Below are 26,818 nucleotides of genomic sequence, written 5' to 3' on the forward strand. Positions count from 1 at the left end.
TGTCATATTCATCTCAGCAGATTCATCTTCAGATCTGTCTTGATTTTCAGTAGAAGTTTGAACATGATTGAGTCCTGATCTAGATACCTCATTTCCTCCTAGCTGCAATGAGTCAAACAGGGTCTGCAACTGGGATATTTCTTCAGTCTGAGAGGGTTGTTGACTTTGGATGGGCTCACTTTCAATAACACTTGGACCTTCATTTGAGATTTCAACTGCAGCCTATTGTCCAACTCTCTTTACTTCATCTTCTTCATGGATGTTTCTACCAAAGTCAAAACCATTTGCTTCAGGAGCAACTGAGGTCCATAGTTTGCTCAGATCAACTTGTTTTGCTTTTTTTTTTCTTCAAAGCTGGTTCTGTACATACTATCATCCATGTCTTCACTATAGATTTTAAATGATTTGATCATTTTCTCAAGATCAAAAAGCCATTTTGGACCATCAGTATTGTTGAACTGGTTTTCATTGAAGATTATATCAAATGATTCAATGACCACCATCTGCTCTTTCACATACACTCTATAAGCTTTTGAATGAGATGAATAGCCCACAAAGAAACATTCCAGTGATTTGGACTGGAATTTGTTCAAGTAGTAACAGAAGGTAACAGGAAGGTTGGCATCAGCAATCATAGTTCTTGCAGTTTCAATTAAAGTTCTATTTCTCCTTTCTGCAATACCATTTTGTTCAGGGGTTCTAGGAGCACTATACTGCTGGAAGATACCCTTAGAAGTGCAGAATTCATACATAGTTTCATTCTTGAATTATGTCCCATTGTCACTTCTAATTACCTTTACTTTCCTGTCAAGTTGATTTTCCATCTTGAGTACACAGGATTTGATCAGGTTTGCGGTTTCATCCTTGTTGCCCATGAAATATACCCAAGTGAATCTTGAAAAATCATCAGTTATCACTAGGCAGTATCTCTTCTTTCCAACACTTGGAACACTCACTGGACCAAACAAGTCCATGTGAAGTAATTCCAAGACCCCATCTATTGTGTTAATCAGTTTGCTCTTATGTGAGGATTTGTGTTGTTTTCCTTTTAGGCAAGATGTGCATTTTTCTTCTAGCTTGAACTCTCTTGTGGGAAGGCCAACAACATGTTCACCTTTCACTAGTTTGTTCATGTTCTTCAAATTTGCATGACACATCTTCCTATGCCATAGCACTGTTTCATTCTCTGTTTCCTTTGATACAAAGCATGAACCACCTCTTGAAGTTGCAGTATTCATTCTCAGTTCATAGAGGTTTCCGTTTCTTGGAGCCATCATCATAATCATTTTGGTTGGAATCACAAACTCTGGCTTCAAAATCAGGCAATGTTCATCATTGAAGGCAACCTTGTATCCCTTGTCACATACTTGAGAAATGCTCAGCAAATTATACTGTAGTCCTTCAACATGTAGAACATTCTCAAAGGATACTTTGCCATTTGTGAGTGTTCCCTTCCCAACAATTTTTCCTCCATTTTCATCACTCCCAAATGCAACTGGTCCCTCATATTTCTTCACATAATTAATTAATGTAGTCTTATCACAAGTCATGTGCCTTGAACATCCACTCTCCATATACCATAGATCATTGCTACTCATGGACTGTTCCTGCACACACACAAAAGGAATCAGTTTGATTCTGAGTTACAAACTCCATCAGTTTGTAATTCAGAGATAATGGAGGATGCATCAGAAGTTGGGATTGGAACAGGTGGTGGATCTTCATACAGTACTTCACAATCCTCATCAGTGTCGGTCTCTAATCCAAGGTACACAGCAGACACTTTAATGCTACCATCAACTTCCTCAATCACCTTTTCCTTCCCTTCTTCTACTTCCTTCTTTGTCTTCCACTTGAATCCTCTTGGTTCAAATCCTTGTTTTAACAAAAACTTCTCATCACCATTCAGAACACTTGGTCTCCTCTTAGCTTTCTCTTCATTTGGTGACCTTTTGTTCTTGTCTGTTGTTGTCAGGATTTGGTCATCTTCTTTGATCTTCAAAATTGTTTTGAGCCTTTGTTCTAACATAGGCTGATGGTTCTTATCTTCAGATGGGTTTTTATTTCCATTCAAGTATCTCTCATACATTTCTTTGTAGCTTTTCATGTCATAGCCACTAACCACATCTGGAATTTCAAAAATATCCTCAAGAATCCAACAAGAGTCAGTGTGATGCCCATAAGCATCACATTTCTTGCAGAATACTTTAGCAAAGCTTCCCAAATCTTCAAGAAGTTTCTTGTCCTTGATCTTGTCACTTGGTTTAGGGAAGTCAAATCCTAAAGATGTCTTTGGATTCAAAGTGATTGAAAAATACATATTGATTGGCTTGCTGAGATCAATTTCTTGTGGATATTTTTCTTTGACAAAAAAAATTTCTTCAACTTGGATGGCAATCTTGAAGAACTTCCCTCTTGTTCTTTTGGATATCTTCTTCTTGGAGCATTATCCACATCACCAACATCAAATAATTCATGATTAGAAAAGACTGGGTAGATTGGTGGATGACTCTGATCATAAGAGGATTTAATTGATTGTTCTGTTTTCTTCTTGATGATTGGCTGTGATTCTGATCTCTTCTTGATGACTGGCTGTGGTCTAGCACATATATCAAATGGAACATGCTCTCTTCTCATTCTCTCGTGGTGCTTTCGTACCTTTAATGTCATAAGAGGCAGAAGAGGAATTTTGTCACTTTTCTTCTTATTTGTTCTTTTCTTCTTCTTCTCCTTTGATGACTTAGAGCTTCCACAGCTACAGTTGCTTTCTTCACTGGAGTATTCACTCCACTTCTTTTTCTCTCCTTGAGGCTGTTCATCAATCACAGTTTCTGACTTATCAGTCTGTTTCATCACAAATTCTCCATCCTGATCTACAATCACATCATCATACTGCTTGATAAATTCAGGCTTATCATAAAACACATTTTTGAACTGTTTGAGATATGGACTGCCAATCGAGCAAACAACTTGATCAAACAAGTTCCAGCTAAGTGTTACGAGCACAGGATGATCGAGCACATGGGGACGAGCATGGATGCAATAAGAGGATGTCACGTGAATCAAAGCAAAGACTTCGAGCACAATTCAGTTACCGAGCAAGATTTACATCCGAGCATGCTAAAGATTGCTGAATAAGAAAAGCTGAAGACATCAAGAAGAATGAGCTTGCTCGATGGACTTATTCGAGCAAAGTTTGAACAAGTCAATAGGAATGATGCTTACTCAAAGGGAATATGTATTCTTCAAAAGAGAATATATTCCAAGTAAAGTCTGCTCGAGGATACTCACCGAGCACACCTAGTATAGGAAGTTTGCTCGAGCAAGGTATGTACCTTGCTCGAGGACTGTAACACTTGTATTAGATTTATCTTTCATTATGTAATGACTATGACTTATAGAAGGAAAGTCAGAGTCTATAAATAGACGTCCTATGGTACCTTTAGGGTACGGATGTCTAGGTACGAATTTTGGAGACAAAGGCTGGCACCCCCTGATTACGAAAACATTCCATTTTGTTCATTGTACAAGAGCCGCCGCCGTCACACAAAGCCCTAGACATTCCATTCACTATTCCATTGATGTATCATTAAATATAGTGAATCTTTGTCTTTGAAATAGCTTTTACTGATTATCATTTACTGTTTTGTGTTTGATATCTGTTCACAATCCTTCATTCTCAATCATTGGATATCCTGATTCCGCCGGGATATTCAATCGGTCTTTGAGTATTCGAGTCGGTGTGTTCTTGTTAAACCTTTGCCCGACTGACGGTCCTGACACGTCGAACTCTCTATATTCTTCTTCTTCCAAACCTCTTGTTGGCGTGCCTTTTCTTTTTTTATAATTCCCACAATATTTGCCTTTTAACCTCCGATAAGCACATTGTTGAGGCCCATTCACTTGTGTTTAATCGGCCCACTATTGTCCACGTAAAACTGATTCTGCTCAATTACATATGACCAATTATATTATGTTGGACTTGGGATAAATCATAAAATTCTTAGTTATGGCATATGTATATTTAAACTTGATTATTTTATTATACTTTCAACCTTAATTGCATAAATTTAAAATCAACATAGAAAAGGTTAATGTAACATCCCGGCTAAAGCGGAAACGCCCAAGTGTGACGTACAGATTGCTCAAACACACATGACACTATTAGGTGACCATAATAACATTATTTCATTTAAATCATCATGTAACACAAGTTTATCAAATAATACAAGTTGTAACAAATAACCAAAAATGATAAGTTTCTTTGAATATCCTATAAGCATGCTATGTGTCTTCTAACTTTCATCCTCGTATCTCTATGCCTGTAACATATGTATAAAATACGGTCAGCTATAAATATAGCTGGTGAGATTTCCACAGTTTGATATATATTATATAAAAACCATAAAATTCCATGAACTCGTAAAATGCGTAAGTAAAGGTTCTTTACACTCGATGCAATGGACCCGAGTGTAAAGAACAAACGAAGGTCCTTTCCAGTTGGGGCTACTACAAACGTACTTGGATATGAGGTCCCTTTTCCACTCGATACAAATGGACCTAAGTGCAAAGGGGGGCGTATAATCATACTTATTGAGGCAACCACTTGAAATCCACGTATATAACAAATAAGCAAGTAAGCATACAAGTCCATGATATGAATTATAGTTTGTAAGCAAAGTTGTAAATCTAAAAATTTAATAATGGATACATATGCTACCCCAAAATATGAAAACATTTTAAAAAAAGGGTTGTGAAAACTCACCTTATAAATTGAGGTAAAATGGGAATCCGAACGCGTCGAAAAGATTGATGATGGTAAAAGAATCGAAAACATTACGAAAGCCGAAACGAGCGATCCGCACCAACTATGATAAAAGAATACGAGACTTGATCGATAATCTTACGAGGTCATTTATTATATATACTTATATTGGGAGTTGGTTAATATATTTTATAGATTTTATATCTTTTGATTATAATATTATTATTTATGTTTTAACGACAACTTGGTTATTAATTGGTTATAATCATTTTAACGGCATAGGCACAAGTTTATACGTTCGAAAGTCTTGAACTAAAGTTTATAAGTTGAAATTATAATTATTGTTTAAGCGAAAAGATTTTTAGTAAATTAAAGTTTACACTTGTTATTAACGAACGATTTTTAATTAATGGTTTACGGAAACGAAAGTTCGGTTTTTAAGTGTGAAAAGGTGTCATATATTTTATATTTAATTTAAAAAGATTTTTTATGATTTATTTATGATTTTTAAATGATTAAAAATTAATTGATAAAAGCTAATTAAATTAATAAAATTGGTATATATAAAAAAAATAAAGTGTCAGACCCGGGAGGGTTTCGAACCCGGGTCTCCATGTTACGAGTTCTAAGTGTTAAACAACTGGTCTGGGTAGGACATTCATTACAATTTAATATTATATATATGTATATTAACAGTTTAAAGGTTTATCTTCATAATTAATAATAATAAAAAAAATGTGTACAAAAACTGTCTGACCCGGGGTTTCAAACCCAGGTCTCGCACGTGACACAAGCGTGTTCCAACCAGTGGGCTATCAAATCAATTCAGTATTGAATGAAAAACAAATATTTATAAACAAGTATTGAAGTTCATCTTCTTCACCATATAAACCCTAATATTACAATATTCTTAATCCGTTCCAGATTCAATTAAATTGGTTTAGGGTTTTTATTTGTTGATCAAAATCTATTATAAAGCACATAACAATTACCCGAAGTTGTGTTGATTTGATGAAGAACAAGAACTCGCCGAAGCCGAAGCTTTTGGACTTGATTACGGCCAAGTTAGAGAGAATTAGAGAGAAAGAGATGTGTGAACCAGTTGTAATGAAGCTTAGGTCTCTATTTATACAACTAATTGGAGCGTCTACGCGTTAAACCCATTAATTTGATTTCCAAAAAACCGGCGAGCATCACAGACATTAAACACGGTGTTTAGGTTGTTATATCGCCATTAAACAGTTGGTTAGGATGTAATGTTGACGATTAATGAATTTTATATAATTTAATTGGGTCAAAAACGCGTTTAAGTGTGGTAGCGGCCACCTCCGGCGCCGGATTCCGGTGGCCGGAGGCTCGTCGGAAAAACGGGAGGGGTGGGGACGGCTGGGTAGGGTTTGATGTTTTATTAATATAATTTAAATATAGATTTTACACTTATGGCCCCTGAAGTTTTAAATTATATTAAAACCAATTTAAAACATAAATTACCAAATGAACCTTGAACTTTGATATTGGTTTAAGATTAAAATAAAATATAATTTACTAATTTAATCCCGAATCTTGAGATGCGTTAATAAACGTAAAAAGACATTATAATTTGGATAGTTTACGTATTATTGCGACTCGTTAAAATAGAAACTTTAAACCTTAAAACGTTAAATCATGGAGTATCAATAATCGATTAAAATGAGTAAGGAAGCGGACGAAGAACAATTTAAATCCTTGTGAATATAATGTTAATGATGTGTAAAGAACAAGAATGTACGTGAATGATAAATCGAGGCAAGTTCACGAGTTCATTAAATATCGACGAACATAAAAGCCAAAAATTTAAAATGGGTCGGGTTTTGGGGTTTGAAAAGTAACGAATGTTACAGTTAAAGTTATAACGATGATCATATATAAAATTTGTTCAAATAATTTGTTGGTCTCAAGTTTAATAAAATACTTCATATTAGCCCGCTGTCTCTTAAAACCTTAAAAACCCACATAAACCAACGAAGAATGTATTCATTAAGAATCTAGCTCAAAAGTACTAAAAGGTGTAGAAAATATTTATATAATAATATGTATATTTTAGATGACATTAGTTTGGATATTGGTTTCAGTGACGAGGCATAGCAGTCTTTAGCTTCCTATTGATCACCTTGAATCTTAACGACCCCCCAAGGCGTCGGCATCTTGATGCACTAGTGATAGGTCGAGGGGACCGCTTTCGTATCTCAGATCCAGGGTCTGTGTAAAATAACATTAAAAAAGGTCAATGCATCAATAACACAAAAAATTATGGATAGAGTTTACCCCCTAAACATAAACTGGAAGTTTGATCTCTCCCACTGTACACTTGGCTTCTCCACTGAATCCCACCAAGATTGAAGATTTTGATACAATCTCGGATTCCGGAATGTTTATCCTTGTCACACCCCGTTAAGCAATTTGCGGAAGCGTAAAACGATAATGTAACAGACACCACTGGTATCGAATACATTGTTTATAACGAAATATTACTAACTATTTACAATATATTACATCATTCTAATTTCTTTTACAAACTAGGTGATACAAATCCAAGCCAGTACTTTAACTGCTTCACTTCTTACTAGTACAGTTACACCTATTCACATAGTCTCGATCACAATCCAAACACGTAGCACACAAGAAATCTACTTCAAGTATCTGTGCACCTGAAAAGCATGTCAACTACGAATAGTTGGTGAATTTCCTAAGTTTCAACGAAATCAGTTTTGCGTACTACACAATCATAGGTTGTATGTACGCGCGTATGTAATATGTATATACGTTTGTATGCATGTACATCTGTATGTTTGTATGTACATATGTATGTTTATATGCTTATGACTTAAATATGAAAATCTACAGTGAGATTGTGAATGTTTGTTCATGCTACGTGCCTCCATTTCCCCTGTAAAACCAATTACTGTGGCCCCCCTTCCGCCCACAACTTGTCTCAAGTAATTACGTGTAATATTACATAGCGTGTACGATCAATATATATAATTATGCTAAGTCATAGTAAAGCCTTGACTGTTTGTTCGTACCACGTGGCCTCCAATGCCCACGTCAATCTCGTGGCCTCCACTTCCCACGTTATTCTCATGGCCATTACAGACCACGTTATTCCCATGACCTTTATAGACCATGTTATTCCCGTGGCCTTCATAGAACACGTTATCCCATGGCCCTCACAGACCACGTTATTCCCATGTAAAATCAACCACTGTGGCCCCCCTTCCGCCCACAACATGATCCAAGTAACTATGTCAAGCACAACATAATATATATATATAGTATTTCCCACGCACAATTAACCACTGTGGCCCCCCTTCCGCTCACAACATGTATAATTACAGTAGATTCTTGGTATTCATGCCATAATCAAGTTAGTTTGTATAGTTGCAACAGAACTTGGCACATAAGCCAACTTAGTTTGTTTAGTTGCAGCATAACTTGGCACATAGCCAATACTCAACTTAGTTTCTTTAGTTGCAACAGAACTTGGCATATAGGCCATACTCAACTTAATTTGTTCAATTGCAGCAGAACCTTGGCGATCGCGCCATACTTAATTGAATATGTCATATATAGGGTCATGCATATAATCAATAGTATCCACATTCTAAGGCTCATAATCAATTATCATAGGGATCTTTCATGTATCGGCTTGTAAGTATTTCATAGGATAGTGCGTTCCCAAACTTGTAAATATATATAAACATGCTTTTAACCCCGAAAGTTCGTAAAACAGTTTCAAAAGAGCGGTCATGAAACTCACGGTTTAGTTGATACTCGGTGCGATCTCAGCTCGTGGTTTCATATGTATGAGGCAAATTAAATAAAGGATGCTGAAAATGAGACAAAAGCATATTCGACTTTGACTATGGCTCTTCCCGAGAATATATTACATCAATTTAGCCATATCAAGATGTGTGCTTCATTGTTTGCTTCCCTGAAAACTAGAAGCTTAGGGAATACACTTGAGAGCAAAAAGACGTTAGTGAAATTTCAATTCAGAAATTCTTCGCTTCTGAAGAACGAGACCGTGGAAAAGATGATTAGCCATTTTTGTCATATCGTGGCTGAAATGTCTACGGTTAAATTAGAACCGTCTAAAGTGGACAAGATTAACACGATAAAGAATGTGTTGCCACCATCGTATTCGACATTCTTACTTGTGCTTAAGGAAAATGGTTATTTCCGAAATGATTATCTTACCGCTGATGAGTTCATTAACAGGTTGGAAGAGAGAGGTACGATATTAAATGTCAAAATTCTCTTAAGGATAACCAAAATCCTACTCTCTATGGAGGGTCTTTACTTGCAAGAACAAATTCGGGTTCTATTCCTATTACAACATTCTACACTCAGAATTCTAAGGAAGGGTCTCCTAACTGTAATGCGAACCCTAACATATACTTCATGGAGTCAGGTGCAAACACGGGATTAGGATCGAGTCAATCAAGCTCTCCGCCTAATGTGAATTTGAAGGAAGCGAAGCAGCAGTTCGCATTCTTATGCGCATTCATGACTTCTTACGAACAATTAGTTGGGAGTAAGATTGCTACAAGCGGACTAACAGATGAAGACTATGACCAGATTGATCCCAATGACCTCGAACTCATGGACCTGAAATGGAACATGGCCATGATCGTGCATAAGGTAAAGCGTTTTATGCAAAGAACCGGCAAGGATCTACCTTCATTAAACAAGAGGGTTGGATTTGATAAATTAAAGGTCAAGTGTTACAGTTGTGGTGATTTTGGACACTTCGCCAAAGAATGTGACAAGCCGAAGATAGAGTATTCGGGTCCTCGTAATGCTGATAGGTCTTCTAGGAAAAGTTCGACTGTACCTAAGAAGAAGAAACCATTAGAGGGGGATCAAGTTAAGGTTAGCTCACAAACCCTAGTGGTTAATGAGGGGCTTGATTGGTCACAACGGTTATTAGGGAACCAGGCAAATCTCGCGATGTTTGAACCCGTGGAGCATTTTGAAGATGCAAGTGGCGATAACTTAACTGAAGAAAGTGACAGTTCAGAATCAGAGACGGATTCTGATAACTCATCGGCTGAACAAACTGAATCTTTTGCCTGCATGGCAAAGATCGAGGAGGTTTCTACTAACTCTTTTAAATTATCCATGAATGAGTCACACGAGACGATAACGACCCAAGTCGTTACCGAGTGTGAGAGTTGTGGTGAACTCAAGTGTAAACTTGAGTTTGCTTTACAACAAAATACTCTACTCGTAAACGAGCTTTCCATGATAAAGGATTGCTTTAGACAAAAATCCAAACTTTTGGATCAACCTACTCTTAAAATCAGGAATTTGTCTGAAAGCAATCATGATCTGAAAGCGGAAGTTAGTTGCAAACTTGTGATTATTGAACAACACTTTCAAGAGATTCTTGAACTCCGAACCAGTATTACAAAATTAGAAAATGAAGTCTTAGAGTTAAAAAATAAACTTGGTAAATTTAGAGACTCTTCATTTCTCTTAAATGAAATAATTGAGGTTAATCATTCACATAAAAAGAATGGTAAAGCTGGTTTGGGATATGTGGAGGTTCCTCCTCCTTTCAAAGGTGATTACACAAGCATTCCCGATATTGTTGAGCAATCTACGACTTCGAAAAAGCCCGTTGTTAATCCAATGAATTCTGAAAGTGTTGAGACAATAAAAACATCGACTCAAGAACCTGTGCATATCAAAAGCAACTCAGTCTTTACCAACTTGATGGGTCTATTGAGGAATTAAACGAACCAGAAGTGATTGTGAAAATAAGCATATTCCTTCTGACAATCACATTCTGTGTGAACCGGAGGAATTTGAACAAGCCGTTTATGGTTCGAAATCCTCGGGTAATTCCTTGAACAAACCAAAATTCTCATTTAAAGTAAAGACATCAGAAAAATCGCAAATGTCTGATGAGGATTTGATGAGATTTATTAATCCTCAAAGTGTGTCAACCAAAGGCAAAGTTTTTAAATTAAAGGGTTTATCGAAAGTATTTTCGGATAAAGAAGTTCCCTTGAATCTTCTTAAACCCGAAATGATCAAGAGTGTCTTCAATGATGACACATCAAAAGTTACCAAGCTTGAACAAGAATTTCTGAAATCAAAATCATCTAATGTTCAAGTGAAACCAAATTCAATTGCTTTTAAACCTATAAAATTTGTAAAATCTTCAGGATTGAAGAGTTCATTGAACACTACAAATCTCGAATTTTATAAAAACAAAAAAGGATTAATAGATAAGGTTTCAAAATTGGTGACTAATGAGAATCCAAAGGTTGAAGTTAATCAACCTAAGCCTGAGATCAAGACTTCTGTTCCACCACGAAAAATTTTGGACACACGTTTGTGTTTTAAATGTGGTGAAACAGGTCATATGGCAAAGAAGTGCAAGGCTAAGGTTGCCAACAACAAACCAATAACTAAAATGAACACTCCAGTTGTTGATATGAAACTTCAATCTAAGGAAACCCAAGTTGATGACTCGTTTATAATGTATTCGAACATCCCGAGGAAAGTTGTTCGGGTTGATGCTTTTAAAGTATCGAACAAATTCGTTGATTTTACTCAACCAATTTGCAAGAATACTGGTTCGGGAATAATTAGGATGGTTACTTAAAGAAGAAAACTAAGAAACCAGTCACTTACTCACAAGTGCCCCAATCATTTCCGAATTTGAACGTTAAATTAAATTTATCTCCGAAATTATTAAAAGGAGAGCCCAAGACTGAGGCTTGGGCCGCCTTTTTGAACTAAATCTTTACTTTGTGTGCAGAGTTCATCCAGGTCTATATCAGGAGACAAGTGGATATTGGACAGCGGATGTTCTCGGCATATTACCGGCAACCTAAATCTTCTCAACAACGTCAAAGATATTCAGGGATGGTATGTAGCGTTTGCGGGTAATCATGGAGGAATGATAAGGAAGGAGAGGTCTCGAATGGTAGAATTACATTCGAATGGGTAAATTATTGTGAGAAGGTAGACCACAATCTGTTGAGTGTTTCACATATTTGTGACAAAAAGTACACTACCATCTTCACAGACAAGGAATGTGTTATTCTTTAGCCGAGATACACTATTCCTGAAGATATGGTTGTCATGCAATCTCCTAGATCACATGATATTTATGTCCTCAACAAGAGTACTAATGTAAACGTTTCACCTTCTGAAACATGTTTTGTCTCCAAAGCAACGGAGAAAGACTCGATTCCGTGGCATCTACGCATGGGACATATCCACGTTCGCAAAATGAATCATCTAATTGAGAATGATTTGGTGGATGGTGTGTCCCTTAAGAATTTCAAGCTGAATGATCATTGTGTTGCATGCAAGAAGGGGAAACAAAGGAAGAAGTCACACCCAAGCAAATCGATTAACTCGATTATAACTCCATTAGAACGACTTCACATGGATTTATTCGGTCCAGTGAATCGTGCTAGTATTACGGGTGATTCATACTGTCTAGTGGTGACCGATGACTTCTCTCGGTACTCTTGGGTATTATTTATAGGGTCTAAAGATCAGACACATGTTTTAATTCAGAATCTTATCACTAAGATCAAATCACTTTACAAATTGAAAGTGAGACGAATTCGAAGTGATAAAGGTTCTGAATTCAAAAACAATGTGTTGGATTTCTTTCGTATTCAACGTGAAATACATCGAGAATGCAACGCACCGTATGTTCCTCAACAAAACGGTGTGTCTAAACAGAAGAACAGAACCTTGATCGAAACATCTAGGACGATGTTGGCAGATTCAAAGCTTCCCGTTCAATTCTGGAACGAGGCTGTGAACACTGCTTGTTATACACTGAATCGTGTCCTAACGGTTAAGAATTTCAAGAAGACGACTTATGAACTTCTGAATAACCGGAAGCCGAACCTAAAGTATTTGGAACCATTCGGGTGTCCATGTACGGTATTGAAGAAAGATGCAAGGAAATTCGATGAAAAGGCATTTGAAGGTTATTTTCTTGGGTATAATTCTCATATGAAGTCGTTACTCATACCACATTCGTCAAACTTACTCATTCGTTACTCAGTATTGTGTTCATTCGTTAAAGTCACACATTCGTATCTCGTGAACAATTGTCATTCGTGTGATATAAGTTTCAACTTTTTCATATTAAGTCCTTTGACTTTCTGAATTGACAAATCATGGCTTCATCAAATCAAGCATCGTATTACGCACTCGCTTCTCAGAACGTACTAATGCCACAAATGCTAACTATGGACAATGAGATTGGATCTCATAACAAGTGTCCAAACTACTCAAGTTGTCAGAATTTGCACGTTGGGAACCGAGATTTAGAGCTCACCTTGGATCTGTTCATCTGAGTAGTGTCCGACATCTTGATGTCGTGTATAAGAAACTGCAAATGGGAAGTGAGTCACTTGGGTTCACGGATAAGTTGTTTCTTGGCCCAGTAGGTGAAACGGTGAAACTGAGCCAAGTTCAGTTTTAAACATTAGACATTGAACAATGTCACAATCTAAGCCTATTGATATGTTATGGGCGTGACAGGTATACCCAGACTACTTATATACCCAGTTAGTATGGAGATTATAATAATACTAAAATATTAATATTATTATAATATTGATTATAGGGACTAAGTGATAGCGAGTGAGACGAACCAAGAGCTGATACGGTACTGAGTAACTACTAAACTGTGAGTTTCATGACCCCTCTTTCAGTGTACCACTACTCCGAAAATGAAGAAAGTAGCTTCTTGTTCAACTCAACATCTGAAATCTGGAGATCTGTAGTCCTGATTTCATTCACTGTAGCAATGAATCTTTGTAGCACTGACTTCAACCTTTCTCCTTCTTTGAGCTTGAACATGTCTAGTTGTTTCTTAAGCCTATCTTTCTTTATTTCTCTGAGCTCCACATTACCTTCAAACATCTCAACAACAACATCGTACATAGCCATAGCATTAGTATGATGATTCACACTGGTCAAGATTTCCCAAGACAAACCTAATTTCAACATGGAGAGAGCCTTATCATCTCTCCTCTTCATCTGTCTCTCAAGGACTTGATTATTCCCAGCAGCTTCAGATGGAACATATGGACCATTTTTAATTGATGCCCATAGTTCCGTGTCATTGTAGTTGACGGCTGCCTTAAAAAAATACCTTCTATTTGATGTAATTTTCTTGCCCTAGCAATCTTGGGATCTTGTTTGTCGATACTTCTTTATCATTCATAACCTCAACCTTCCTAGATCTTAAAGCAAGTTCCCTTTTAATCACAAACTTCCAACACTATGGTCTTCAAAGAGCGTACAAAGCTCTGATACCACTTGTCATGACCGGGATCTTATGTCACACGTAAAACAAATGATAAGAACACACACATGAAATCTATTAATGAACACCCACTGATTTTAACGGCAGAATCAGTTATAATCAGGATGTTGGACTAGCTATGTGATTGTATGAAACACTCACAGTAAACTCAAATATTCCTGTATATTAGAATAAATCGTTCAAGAACAGTGGAAGTGTTTATAGGGTTTGCATAGGACGTCTAGGTTTTGATATTCAACTACGGTCATACTAGGTTAGCATAAATCAGGTCTTAGTCACTCATTAATCGTTTATGCACGCATACCTATTATGTAAACCTAGGATTCTTTATATAGGCCCATAGACGTTCCTTCTAGAAGCCCTAATGATTACATAATACATTGAAAATAAATACAAATGTAAAATAGGTCTTCGAGTATGATATATCCTTGTCAAGCAAACCTTGTAATAATGGGTATGCTCGAAACATGTCTTCGAGCAAACTTTACTTAGAATATTTTTCTTAGAAAATATTCTACTCCAGAAGACTTCAATCTTCATGACATATTCCAACTTTGCTCGAATAAGTCCCACGAGCAAACATGTTCTTCTAGACCTCTTCAATCTTTCCATAAGATTTATTGAGAACAACTCCAGTGTACTCGGGTACTGAAACTTACTCAAGATTGAACCATGCTCGAAGCTTTACTTAGAACATACTGAGATCATCCTTTATTGTATCCATGCTCGACCCATTAAAGTGCTCGTACAACTTGGTTTAAGCTGGATAGATCAACCGTTTGCTCGAATAGCAAACTATGCTTTTTGAAGAACATCCTTGCTTGACGAAGTGTAGCTTGCTCGAAGCTTTCAACACTTAGAAGAATTACAGAAGATAATCTTACAAGCATAAGATATCATGCTCGAGGTAGTAAATTTCATGCTCGAAGGTCCAAGCTTGCTCGAGTTCCATACTTAGCCATTTTCTGAGGAGGTTGAGAAGATTGCAATCTTCCTTGTAACTTTTCCGACCCAATATAAATTTGTAACATCATCTTTCGAGGACAAAACCTTTTGTAAGGTGGGTAGACTTGTAACAACCCAGCTTGACTAAATAATAAAATGGAATTTATTATATTAAAGGGGTTCATTCTTTATTCAAGTAGATAATTAAAGTGGGATTAGATTAAAGAATGAGCTTAAGGAGAAATGGTGGACTTAATGGTCCATGGGCTAGGAGTATAAATACTCCTTAAACCTTAAAACCTAAACCCTTATCCCCAAACACCATTTTACACCATTCTTTTCACACACTTGATCTCAAGATTTGAAAGGTTTCATTTTAGCGTCGGTTCCAAGATCCAACATCATGAATGGATAGATCTCGTCAAGGCTAAAAGAAAATGTGAAAGCCATGTCACCGAACAAGTTTCTCATTCTCGGATCACAACTCGATAAAGTTGTGTTCCGTTAAAAAGGCTCAATTTTAGTGTTAGATTTGACAAAGTTGGTAGGATAATAGATCGAGTCATGATTAATGATAAAGTAACGAACTTGAAAATAAATAGGTTAGTTACGTCAGTTCGTGTTAAACGAGTAAAGTTCGGTTTGTAAAAAGAATGGGTAATGAAGTCGATTTTGCATGAAATTTAGTATACCACTAGATCGCGATAGAACGCTTGTTAAAATCTCAAACTTTGTAATAACGAACTATTTGGACTAGTTCTTGGTAAGCGAGTAAGGTTCAGTTCATAAAGAGAATGGGAATGGTCTTTGCAAATGGGAATGAACCTTGCAAATAATTCAGGTGAGTGTTTAGAACCCTTTTTTATATTTTAAATGTGTTTTGAGGCTGGTGTGCATACGTAAAAGTAAAGTGTTAAAGTTTTAATGAAAGTTGTGTTAATGTGTATAGTTGGTCAGTTGTCCCACTCATGGGAAAATAAAGTAACCTTATATGGGTTAGAGCTAGAGTAACCCTCTATGTGTTAAAAGATAAAATGGCAGCACCTTCATGGCGTGTGTCGGAGATTACAGTCATTGATAGTTTGGCTTAAGTTACCTGATTGTTCGACAATTAAGTTTTATGCATTATAGTTTGTATGGTGTATGTTGTGTCTTATCACGAAAGTAATATTATAATATGTTTGGTGATAATTATTTATTGGTTAAAGCTATAACTCACTTAGCATGTAGCTGACGTTTTGTATCACATCAGGTTAGTAGATCCGTATGATGGAATATGGATGGTTGGTGCATCGAAGGTTATCCATGCTTGAAGACTTGCATCCACTAGTTTATATTTATTTAAGTTGGATGAGTTTGTGTTATGTTTTAAAATTTAAGACAGTTTGTATTGAATGACTTCTGTTGTTTTATGAGTATTCGATGGTTAAGAACTATCTCACATGTGTGATTCCACTTATTTTGGCTTGCCGGGTGTTAGGTGTTACATTATTGCACATGAAATCGAAGAAAACTCTTTGATAAATCAATTAAAACAAAAAAACAAACTTTTTACAGATATACTATTTTCAGCGTTATGTTTTGCTAGGTGTCAAAATTTTATCAGTAATCTCAAAATTTTATTATTTTATTAGTAATTTCAAAATTTTATATTTCAACAATGCTATTTGAAAACGCTAAACTTAGAACTCACCATCATAAGCTGACTTGATTTATCATCTATTTCATACAAGATAAGACCTCTCAAGTAGAGCGCAAAGTAAGGAGTTTAAATACACCAGATAGCTAATGGCGTAGGATATGTTTTGGCTTGAAAAAACGTGTTGTAGCAAGGTATTAGTTTACATTTCTAATTTATTAATTTTTTTTAATTTTAAGTTTAGACTTCTGTGGGGTTCAATACTGACTGAAAAAAACAAAAAACTTTGTTTTTGTGTAATTTCAACTCTTAATCACACTTCATATTGTTAGTATGTGTCATAAATAATTTTTTCCTTAGGCTTAAAACCATTTATTAAAGACAACAATGGAGGGTTAAAAAGAGAAATCAATCATTTATAAATATAAAAGTATCATAATCCACCTATTTATACAACGATAAATCACAAAGGAAAAAAACAAAAGATCAATCAAAGTCATAACACGCGTATCCCCTCTTCCCAATAAGAAATTATAAATGTTTTTATTTTAATATCAAGTTCTTCTTCATTAGGAGGATCACCCATAACGATGAAGTATAAAGGATATGGTCATAAACAGATAAAAAAAATAGTTCTATGAAGTCCAATGTTGAAGACCTTATTAGAAAGGATCGGTTATCAATGACTAGTTCCCAAACTTCTCACTGAGCCCTTTTTATTGTACTGGTACTTAAATAAAACCTGAAAAATATACACAAACTCATCATTAACGTATTTATAAAAATTGGATTATGGTCACAAACACATAAGGAGTTAACAATTTTCACACAAAAATATGTATGATACTTACATGATTATAGCTGACGAATGATGAATTTATAAGATCCTAATAATGAATTGGGGGTGGAGGAGAAGCGTAGATGTACACTGGTGGTGGAGGTGATTTTACTGGTGGTGGGGGTGATGTGTAGTGGTATGGTGGGGGAGGAGATTTAACTGGTGGCGGAGGTGATGTGTAGTGATATGGAGGGGGAGGAGATTTTACAGGCGGTGGGGGCGACGCATAATGGTAAGGTGGAGGAGGAGATTTCACTGGTGGTGGAGGTGATGTGTAGTGGTAGGGTGGAGGTGGGGACTTAACTGGCGGGGGAGGAGAGGTGTAATGGTATGGGGGCGGTGGAGATTTTACAGGAGGGGGAGGTGATGTATAATGGTAAGGTGGTGGTGGGGACTTCACCGGAGGCGGAGGAGATGTGTAATGGTACGGTGGTGGTGGAGACTTAGCAGGAGGGGGAGGTGATATGTAATGGTAAGGTGGTGGAGGGGACTTCACTGGTGGGGGTGGAGATGTGTAATGGTATGGTGGAGGTGGGGGAGGTGATGAGTAATGATATGGTGGTGGTGGGGACTTAACCGGTGGGGGTGGAGAAGCATAATGGTATGGTGGGGGTAGAGATTTCACTGGTGGTGGAGGAGACTTATAGTAATATGGTTGAGGTGGTGATTTTACTGGTGGTGGGGGTGAGGTGTAATGGTATGGTGGTGGGGGTGACTTCTTAGGTGGTGGAGGCGATGTGTAATGGTATGGTGGTGGTGGTGATTTCACTGGTGGTGGTGGTGATGTGTAATGATAAGGTGGCGGTGGAGATTTAACTGGTGGTGGAGGTGACTTATAGTAATATGGTGGAGGTGGTGATTTCACTGGAGGTGGGGGTGAGGTATAATGATATGGTGGTGGTGGTGACTTTTTAGGTGGTGGGGGTGATGTGTAATGGTAAGGGGGAGGTAAAGACTTTACTGGTGGTGGAGGTGATGTGTAATGGTATGGGGGTGGTGGAGATTTGTACACGTAAGTCGGTGTTGGTGGAGGTGGAGACTTGTACAAGTAAGTCGGTGCTGGTGGTGGTGGAGATTTGTAGTAGTAAGGAGTAGGAGTAGGCTTTGGCTTCTCGCAAATCTTAGAAGGAGTCTTGGGGGCATAAGCAAATGGTTTGGCATGAAGTACAACCTCATAATCATTTTTGGACTTGACCTTAAGCTCGGCACCCTTCAAACCACCATGGAGGTTTGTTGGGATGTTACATTTGGTACCATTTGGCGCCTTGTGAAGCTTTGCAACACAAGCTTTAGCTCCATATTTTGAATACTCCAAACCGTCAACAGTAATTGCAAATTTGCCATTGATCTTAGTCTTTCCATAAGCGAAGATTTCTTTCTCACCAGCCGCCTTGCATGTGACCTCCACAACAGCACCTTTAATTATCACATAAAACAAGTTAGCATATATGGTTAACTTTTTATAATTCATCAATAATTGCTATCCTGTGATCCAACTACTACATGAAATATTCGATTATTCTTCAATAAAATAAATTTAACATATATATTATGATCATAAATCGTTGTCATCAACTTACTTTCTTTGTAGATAAATAATTAACGTATATACATTGTGGACCAAAGACTTTGAAATTTAACATATATATTATGATCTTTCCCTTTATTGTTCTATAATTCAACACTATGCAATATAGTTATATATAAATAATCGGATAACTAGTCATATATCCCAAATATCTTATAATATATAGTAAAACAAAACTATAGCAAAGTTTTCTAAATTATATATAAAAAAATATTGTATATCATGAGATGTAACATGTAAAGATATGAATTATAACAACTTTATCAATTTAGAGTTATGAAAAAAGTTGTTAGGTGTGTTAAAGGTAAAGTTTGTACCTTTGAGATGGTGTTTTGCATGGGATTTGATAGGGTATTTCCAGTCATAGCAGCTGTAGCAGTAAACTTTTCCGACCACCTTCACGATCAATTTGTGGTGGTGAGGATGAGGGTGGGGGTGGTATGGAGTTGGTGGTGGTGGAGAAGTGTAGTAGTAATGGGGAGGCGATTTAGCTGGTGGTGGTGGGGAAGTGTAGTAGTAATGGGGAGGTGTCTTGACTGGTGGTGGTGGAGATTTGTAGTAGTATGCTGGTGGTGGTGGTGACTTAACTGGTGGTGGTGGGGAAGTGTAGTAGTAATGGGGAGGTGACTTGACCGGTGGTGGTGGAGATTTGTAGTAGTATGCTGGTGGTGGTGGCGACTTAACTGGTGGTGGTGGGGAAGTGTAGTAGTAATGGGGAGGTGATTTGACTGGTGGTGGTGGGGATTTGTAGTAGTATGCTGGTGGTGGTGGTGACTTCACTGGTGGTGGTGGGGATTTGTAGTAGTATGGTGGTGGTGAATGCACCGGTGGTGGAGGAGATTTGTAATAGTATGGTGGTGGTGAATGGACTGGTGGTGGAGGTGATTTGTAGTAGTATGGTGGTGGTGAATGCACCGGTGGTGGAGGAGAATTGTAATAGTATGGTGGTGGTGGCGACTTCTTAGGTGGTGGTGGGGACTTGTAGTAGTATGGTGGAGGTGGAGAATGCACAGGAGGAGGAGGGGACTTGTAGTAATATGGAGGTGGTGATGATTTAACTGGTGGTGGTGGGGATTCGTAGTAGTATGGTGGCGGAGGGGACTTTACAGGTGGTGGTGAAGACTTGTACTCATAAGGAGGTGGCGGAGATTTGACTGGTGGTGGTGGAGACTTGTACACGTAAGGTGGTGGTGGAGAATGGACAGGTGGTGGTGGAGACTTGTACGCGTAAGGTGGTGGTGGAGAATGGGCGGGTGGTGGTGGAGACTTGTATTCATAAGGGGGGGGTGGTGAGTGGACCGGTGGTGGTGGGGACTTGTACTCATATGGCGGTGGTGGGGAATGCACCGGAGGAGGTGGAGACTTGTACTCATATGGTGGTGGTGGTGACTTGACTGGTGGTGGCGGAGACTTGTACTCATATGGTGGTGGTGGTGACTTGACTGGTGGTGGCGGAGACTTGTACTCATATGGCGGTGGTGGTGAATGCACCGGAGGAGGTGGAGACTTGTACTCATATGGCGGTGGTGGTGAATGCACCGGAGGAGGTTGAGACTTGTACTCATATGGCGGTGGTGGTGAATGCACCGGAGGAGGTGGAGACTTGTACTCGTAAGGTGGTGGTGGGGAATGCACTGGTGGAGGTGGAGACTTGTACTCGTAAGGGGGTGGTGGTGACTTCACTGGTGGTGGTGGAGACTTGTACTCATATGGCGGTGATGGTGAATGCACCGGTGGAGGTGGAGACTTGTACTCGTAAAGGGGTGGTGGTGACTTGGCTGGTGGTGGAGGAGACTTGTACTCATATGGCGGTGGTGGTGAATGCACTGGAGGAGGTGGAGACTTGTACTCATATGGTGGTGGTGGTGAATGCACCGGAGGTGGTGGAGACTTGTACTCATAAGGTGGTGGTGGTGAATGCACCGGTGGAGGTGGAGACTTGTACTCATAGGGCGGTGGTGGGGAATGCACCGGAGGAGGTGGAGACTTGTACTCGTAAGGTAGTGGTGGTGAATGCACTGGTGGAGGTGGAGACTTGTACTCGTAAGGGGGTGGTGGTGACTTCACTGGTGGTGGTGGAGACTTGTACTCATATGGCGGTGATGGTGAATGCACCGGTGGAGGTGGAGACTTGTACTCGTAAGGGGGTGGTGGTGACTTGGCTGGTGGTGGAGGAGACTTGTACTCATATGGCGGTGGTGGTGAATGCACTGGAGGAGGTGGAGACTTGTACTCATATGGTGGTGGTGGTGAATGCACCGGAGGTGGTGGAGACTTGTACTCATAAGGTGGTGGTGGTGAATGCACCGGTGGAGGTGGAGACTTGTACTCATAGGGCGGTGGTGGGGAATGCACCGGAGGAGGTGGAGACTTGTACTCATATGGTGGTGGTGGGGACTTGACTGGTGGTGGTGGAGACTTGTACTCATAAGGTGGTGGTGGTGAATGCACCGGTGGAGGTGGAGACTTGTACTCATATGGAGGTGGTGGTGAATGCACCGGTGGAGGTGGAGACTTGTACTCATAAGGCGGTGGTGGTGAATGGACAGGTGGTGGTGGAGACTTGTACTCATACGGTGGAGGCGGTGAAGAATATAAGTAAGGCTTATCAGCAGAAACCGCTACAAGATTAGCAATTCCACATACCGAAAATGCGATGACTATGGGCCATAAGCGTACTCGGAAAGGGCCGCCGCCACCGGCGGGGTCTCTCATAATGAAGGTGGTGGTGGAGGAGAGGGTGGTGGTGATGGTGGTGGGAGGAGGATATGATTTAGGGAGTAAAGTTGCATATATTTATAGATTGGAGGCAAAGAGAATAGTCGTTAAAGGAAGCTGTCAGCCAAAGTCTAGTATGCAATTTCTGTAATAAAAAAAGTTTCCAATTGATTCACAGCTGGCAAACATTTTACTTTCTCAGGCCTCGTTTGGGCGACTACCTTGCATTTACTTTCAATTAAAACTTATATTACTAATATAAAAATTATTTAGGTAATTTAAGCAAGTAAATGCGGGACCCAGCAAAATAATAATTGAAAACTTGATGCCTCATTTGTAAATACAAAATAAAACCGACAGAAGGTACAAACAAATGAGACTCTTCCATTTGGTTCAATAGTACTGCTTCTTTGAACCTTTGATAATTTAATTTTGTTTTTATTTTGTGAGGCAATTTTCAAAGATTTAATTCCAACCTTTTAAATATTTTGTTTCTTTCTTGTAAACCAAATTCACAATATAAGATCGGGGTTGTTGCATGTGTGTTGAAGGTGGGGTATGGGCGGCTTATCATATTTCAATTTTAGAAAATAATCTAAAAAACATGTTTATTTTATTGTATAAATAAATAAATTTTATGTTTAAACTCGGTTTTGCAATGTTGAGGTGAAATTCAAAATTTATTGGGGACTATTTACAATCGAGGCAAACTAGAATGCAAAGCAACTGTTAATCCGTACCATAAATATTCTGTGTCAAACTTGTAGGTTGTGTCCAACTAGAGTCTTCTATCTGTATCATTATCCGCTTGTGATGGTGTGTGCGCAGTATCTTTGTCGGTCAAGTGCCATATTTAGAGTATTGGCGTCCCGTTTGTCAAGTTGCGTTGAATCTCAAAGCTCATGACTTCAGAGATGTTTCATACTATTCAATGTTGTTGATTCCGAACATGTTAATCCGGGGCTTAGTGCTCAAACATTTTTGGGGAGAGTTGGAACTACGGTGATGCACGTTGATATGGAGTTAAATGCCCCATAACGATTTTGGGGTTACCCATACACTAACTCCTTACCAAACACATTCAGTATTGGATTTTTCGACGTCAATTAGAACTTTATTTTTTTTTTCCTTTTTTTTTTGGAATTTTGTGGGATTCATCGCTAATTAGTGTCAATTTTTCGACGACAGCAACAAAAACTTCTTTGAGATTTTGGTACATCCGTCGGTAAACACCGACGTATTTTCTGATGACAACTCTAAAAAGTTAATTTTTCTTTTTTATTTTCTGAAATAAGTGGTATTCATTGGTACTCACAATGAATTACCCATCAGTAAACGTTGTCGATATAACATGTTTTTTAGTATCATCAAAGTATCGTCGCGTTGAGAACTTAATTAAAATAAAGACTAAGAGGCAGTAAAATTGTAAATAACTGAGTTACAGATGACCAACTAGGTAAAATAGGAGTAAGGCATCATTGTTCACTTTTTTGGTATAAACTCAAATAACTTTTTATATTCTTTAATTTTTTTCAAACATACCATAAAATTGAGAGTTGTATTGCATATGGTTTAATTTTACAGAAAACGACTTTTTAATAATAATAAAATATTTATATTCGACATATTGTGTGTATAACTGCGAGTTCCTTGGTTTATAATATACTCAATCGTTCCAAACACACGCACATATATATAAGGTTTTGATCAAATACAAACTAAATAAACGTACTAATCATGCGAAGTGAAGGAAATTAGAAAAAAGAGCTCATACATACATACATGCATATATATGTATAAAATCAAATTTATATTGTATTAAAATCATGATCAAATTGGAACGAGACAAGTGATAACGGTAGTTTTTGTATCGTATTATTCGTTGTTTTAGAAGGATTATATTATTTCTCAAAGCATCTTTTCTTTTAGTATTTTTTGAATTAGAAAAAGACTCTAAGGCTGTAAAATAATTAATTAAATGCGGAGATGTTTGGAACATTTTTTAAAAGACCAAAGTTACATGTTGGTGACAAGCTTTTTAAAACCTCTTGTAATCTTATAACTTTTTAGTGTTTTTGGTTTCTAAACAGGGCCGGCCCAACCATTTTAGAAACCCAAAGTGAAGTAAAAATATGAGGCTCTTTTTTTTTAATTTACATTGGTGTGCGTTATTATATTGCGAATTGAGAAGAACTTAGAATTAGAATCACTGGCGAAGCTTAGTTAGGGCTAAGGGTGAGCAAGAAACCGAATTAACCGAACCGAAACCGAATTAACCGAAAAAACCGAACTGAAAAAACCGAACCAAAGCATTAACCGGTGGTTAATTTTTTGTTTTTTTGAAAACCCGAAATTTCGCTTTCGGTTCGGTTTTCCATTTTTAAAAAACCGAAACGAACCGATATGTGTTTTTAGTTAAATATTAATACAATTATATGTGTTTTTTAGATGTTATGACCGAAAACAAAACACCAAAAGAATCTACCGTTGATGGTGATGAAGATTATGAAGATGATGAAGATTAAGAGGAAACTTTGAAGATGAATAAGATGAAGAATGAAGATTAGAACTAACCTTTTAATATTTTTTAATTAAGAACTTTGTTGAATTTTAAACTCTAGTACTATTGCAAGTTTATATTTGTTTGGTTCCATGTAACAAATGTCTATTTTTATGTTTTGAATCTAATATGCATTTTCATTATTTTGGAATTTTTTTGCAATGTCTACACACATAAAAAAACTGATTGAAACCGAACCGAAACCGAAAAAAACCGAAAAACCAAAAACTGAACGGTTTGTATATTCGAAAAACCGACTTTTCGGTTTCGGTTTCAGTTTTACCTAAAAACCGAACCGAACCGTGCTCACCCCTAGTTAGGGCCGGGCCACCCCCGGCCCCCCGCTTGTTTTTCGCGTAGTAGTGTAAATTTACCCGTTTTCGTCCGAAATTTTTTATACGTAGTGTCAATTTAGGCGTTTTCGGCCGAAAATTTAAGTCCGGCCCCCCATCGTTTGTGAATTTTTGTATACATTTTGAGTCCCCCCCCCCCTACGCGCGATGTCTTAGTCCAAGCTTCGCCACCGATTAGAATAAAGCAATTAAGTTGTAAAAATCAGTGAAAATATGGCATATAGAACAAATAAAACTTATAAAAAATTATTATAGCTAATGAGTTCACATTTTATGTTTCATATCTAATATTTTCATGTACATGTCATATTCGTTCAAATTATTTATTATTTAATTTCATAAAAAGTTGTTTGATTAATTTTTTGGGCTGCAAAAGACCAGATTGTAGAAAAGAAAACAACAAAAAAGGGGGAGATAAATGTAGAGCTCATGAATCGAACCTTGGCTATTCAGAACAAAAATGTGTTGTTTACCACTAAAGCAGAATAACATTTTGTTTAACTCGTGAAACTAATACTTAAAATATGCACAGCCTATAATTTTTTAAAAGTTAGGGGGGTTTTTAATTTAGGGGCCCAAAGCCCTAGCTTTGGTTAATAAAGCTAGCGGGCCGGCCCTGTTTCTAAAAGTAAGCTTATACATAAAAGAAAACGACGTTATTAAATTAATCTTTTATATCGTTTTCAAATAAAGAATTATGATTCTTAGAATTAACAGAAAAAGATGGTAAATAAATAGCCTAAAAAAAGTTTCAAAATACGAGACAAAAACCTACATACAACCTTTTTTTTGTTCATAATCACCTACGAATCAAGACAGATGAAACAAATATGGGGAAAAAATTAATAAAAAAAACTTAGTCTATCGATTTAAATTTAAATAACAAACTATTTTCAATCCCATTAGTTATTTTAATCTCAAATATCTATAATGGATTTTTTAAACAAAATTTATACCATAAAACCCGTAGTTTTATACTCTTTAGTTTGATGTGAATCTTGCTATATTTCTTTTAAAAAAAACGATACTTTCAATAATGGTTGATGTACTATCGATTTAGAAAATGTTAAACCGTTTATAATTAAGCATTACAAATAAAACGGAGGGGTCAATGTCAGCTTCCTAAAACCTAAACAATTCACAAAACACATATATGTAACGCGAAAAGAAACCTCCACAGTAATATTTCTAATGGATGTGTCAAATGGGTTTCTACTTTCCTTACAATGGTCAATGCATACAATAGTGTTTAATCTGTTTACATTGGTGTACCAAACTTCATATGCTTGGCTTGTTGTTGTAATATCTTTTAATGCACGTACATGTAAATAACAATGTGTATCTTATGACCCATTAGAATGATGCGTCCAATTGCATAGGGTTAGTACACCGTCGTAAAGTGCATTGATACATATGTCATCAGTGGCGTAACTAGTAGCTACCTTAGTGGTAGGGGGGTCAGCCGACCCCTATGAGAAAAAAAAATTTAGTGGTATATATGTGTTAAAATTCCGGCTGATTCATATGAAATTTTGACACCGCCCCTATAGATTTGAGAATGACCATCAACAGAGAGAACTTGAGATGAAAAAAAAAGAGTAAACCAACCATATTTCCAGCAGCCGGCGCAAAGAAGTATTCTCATGCTGCAGTTAAAGAAGAAAAAAAGGGAGATGACCTAATTTAACATTTTAAGGATGTAATTGGTCTTTATTAACTCTCTTTCATAACCCATTATTTTACCAAAATTTAATAGAACATTTGAAAATAAAGATAATGTCTACAAAATATTTAGTTATTTCTAAGTTAGTTTACTTATAACATAATATATAATAAAAGTTAGTATGTTTTTTTGTCCAAAATTACTTACCCATTTATTTCGTATATGATTAATTAACTTTTTAACTTTTAATAAGCATTTGTTTTGCTTTTATATTTTTTAATATATGAATATCGAACGAATGGTGTTATAATTAGATACCAAAAAAATAAAAACTCGTAGAAAATAACTATAAATATATTGTATTTTAATTATGCATAACTAATGACGGATCATG

The 26,818-nt window shown here is 37.2% G+C and overlaps 1 protein-coding gene and 1 long non-coding RNA gene across 5 annotated transcripts in view; one reads left to right on the top strand and one right to left on the bottom strand.

The window, feature by feature from the left end:
* The window catches only part of LOC143631158 (uncharacterized), a 43,444-nt gene extending 23,172 nt beyond the window's left edge, over window positions 1-20,272 (top strand). For 2 of the 4 annotated variants that reach the window (XR_013153300.1, XR_013153298.1), the window contains exons 3-5: window positions 19,658-19,801; window positions 19,850-19,945; window positions 20,174-20,258. This is a non-coding gene — a long non-coding RNA (uncharacterized LOC143631158). Of the gene's footprint in view, window positions 1-18,352; window positions 18,506-19,657; window positions 19,802-19,849; window positions 19,946-20,173 lie in introns of all 4 variants that reach the window. The other 2 variants (XR_013153299.1, XR_013153301.1) reach the window with 2 other exon arrangements.
* On the bottom strand, window positions 17,579-21,897 carry LOC143631156 (uncharacterized). Its single transcript, XM_077100003.1, has 2 exons — window positions 19,448-21,897; window positions 17,579-18,958 (listed from the first exon to the last, which is right to left on the bottom strand). Exons 1-2 carry the CDS (start codon window positions 21,843-21,845, stop codon window positions 17,592-17,594), a joined length of 3,765 nt encoding a protein of 1,254 aa, XP_076956118.1. The 5' UTR covers window positions 21,846-21,897; the 3' UTR covers window positions 17,579-17,591.
* Window positions 21,898-26,818: the final 4,921 nt, after the last annotated feature.

The sequence above is a fragment of the Bidens hawaiensis genome, unplaced genomic scaffold (assembly GCF_021521415.1).
Source record: "Bidens hawaiensis isolate Kalapana, Puna unplaced genomic scaffold, B.hawaiensis_p1.1 tig00005944_1, whole genome shotgun sequence".
NCBI lineage: Eukaryota > Viridiplantae > Streptophyta > Magnoliopsida > Asterales > Asteraceae > Bidens > Bidens hawaiensis.

Coding starts and splice junctions, on each gene's coding strand:
- LOC143631156 (XM_077100003.1), bottom strand. CDS start 21,845: ATGAGAGACCCCGCCGGTGGCGGCGGCCCTTTCCGAGTACGCTTATGG. Junction 18,959..19,447: donor TGCAAAACACCATCTCAAAG/GTACAAACTTTA, acceptor TGATAATTAAAG/GTGCTGTTGTGGAGGTCACA.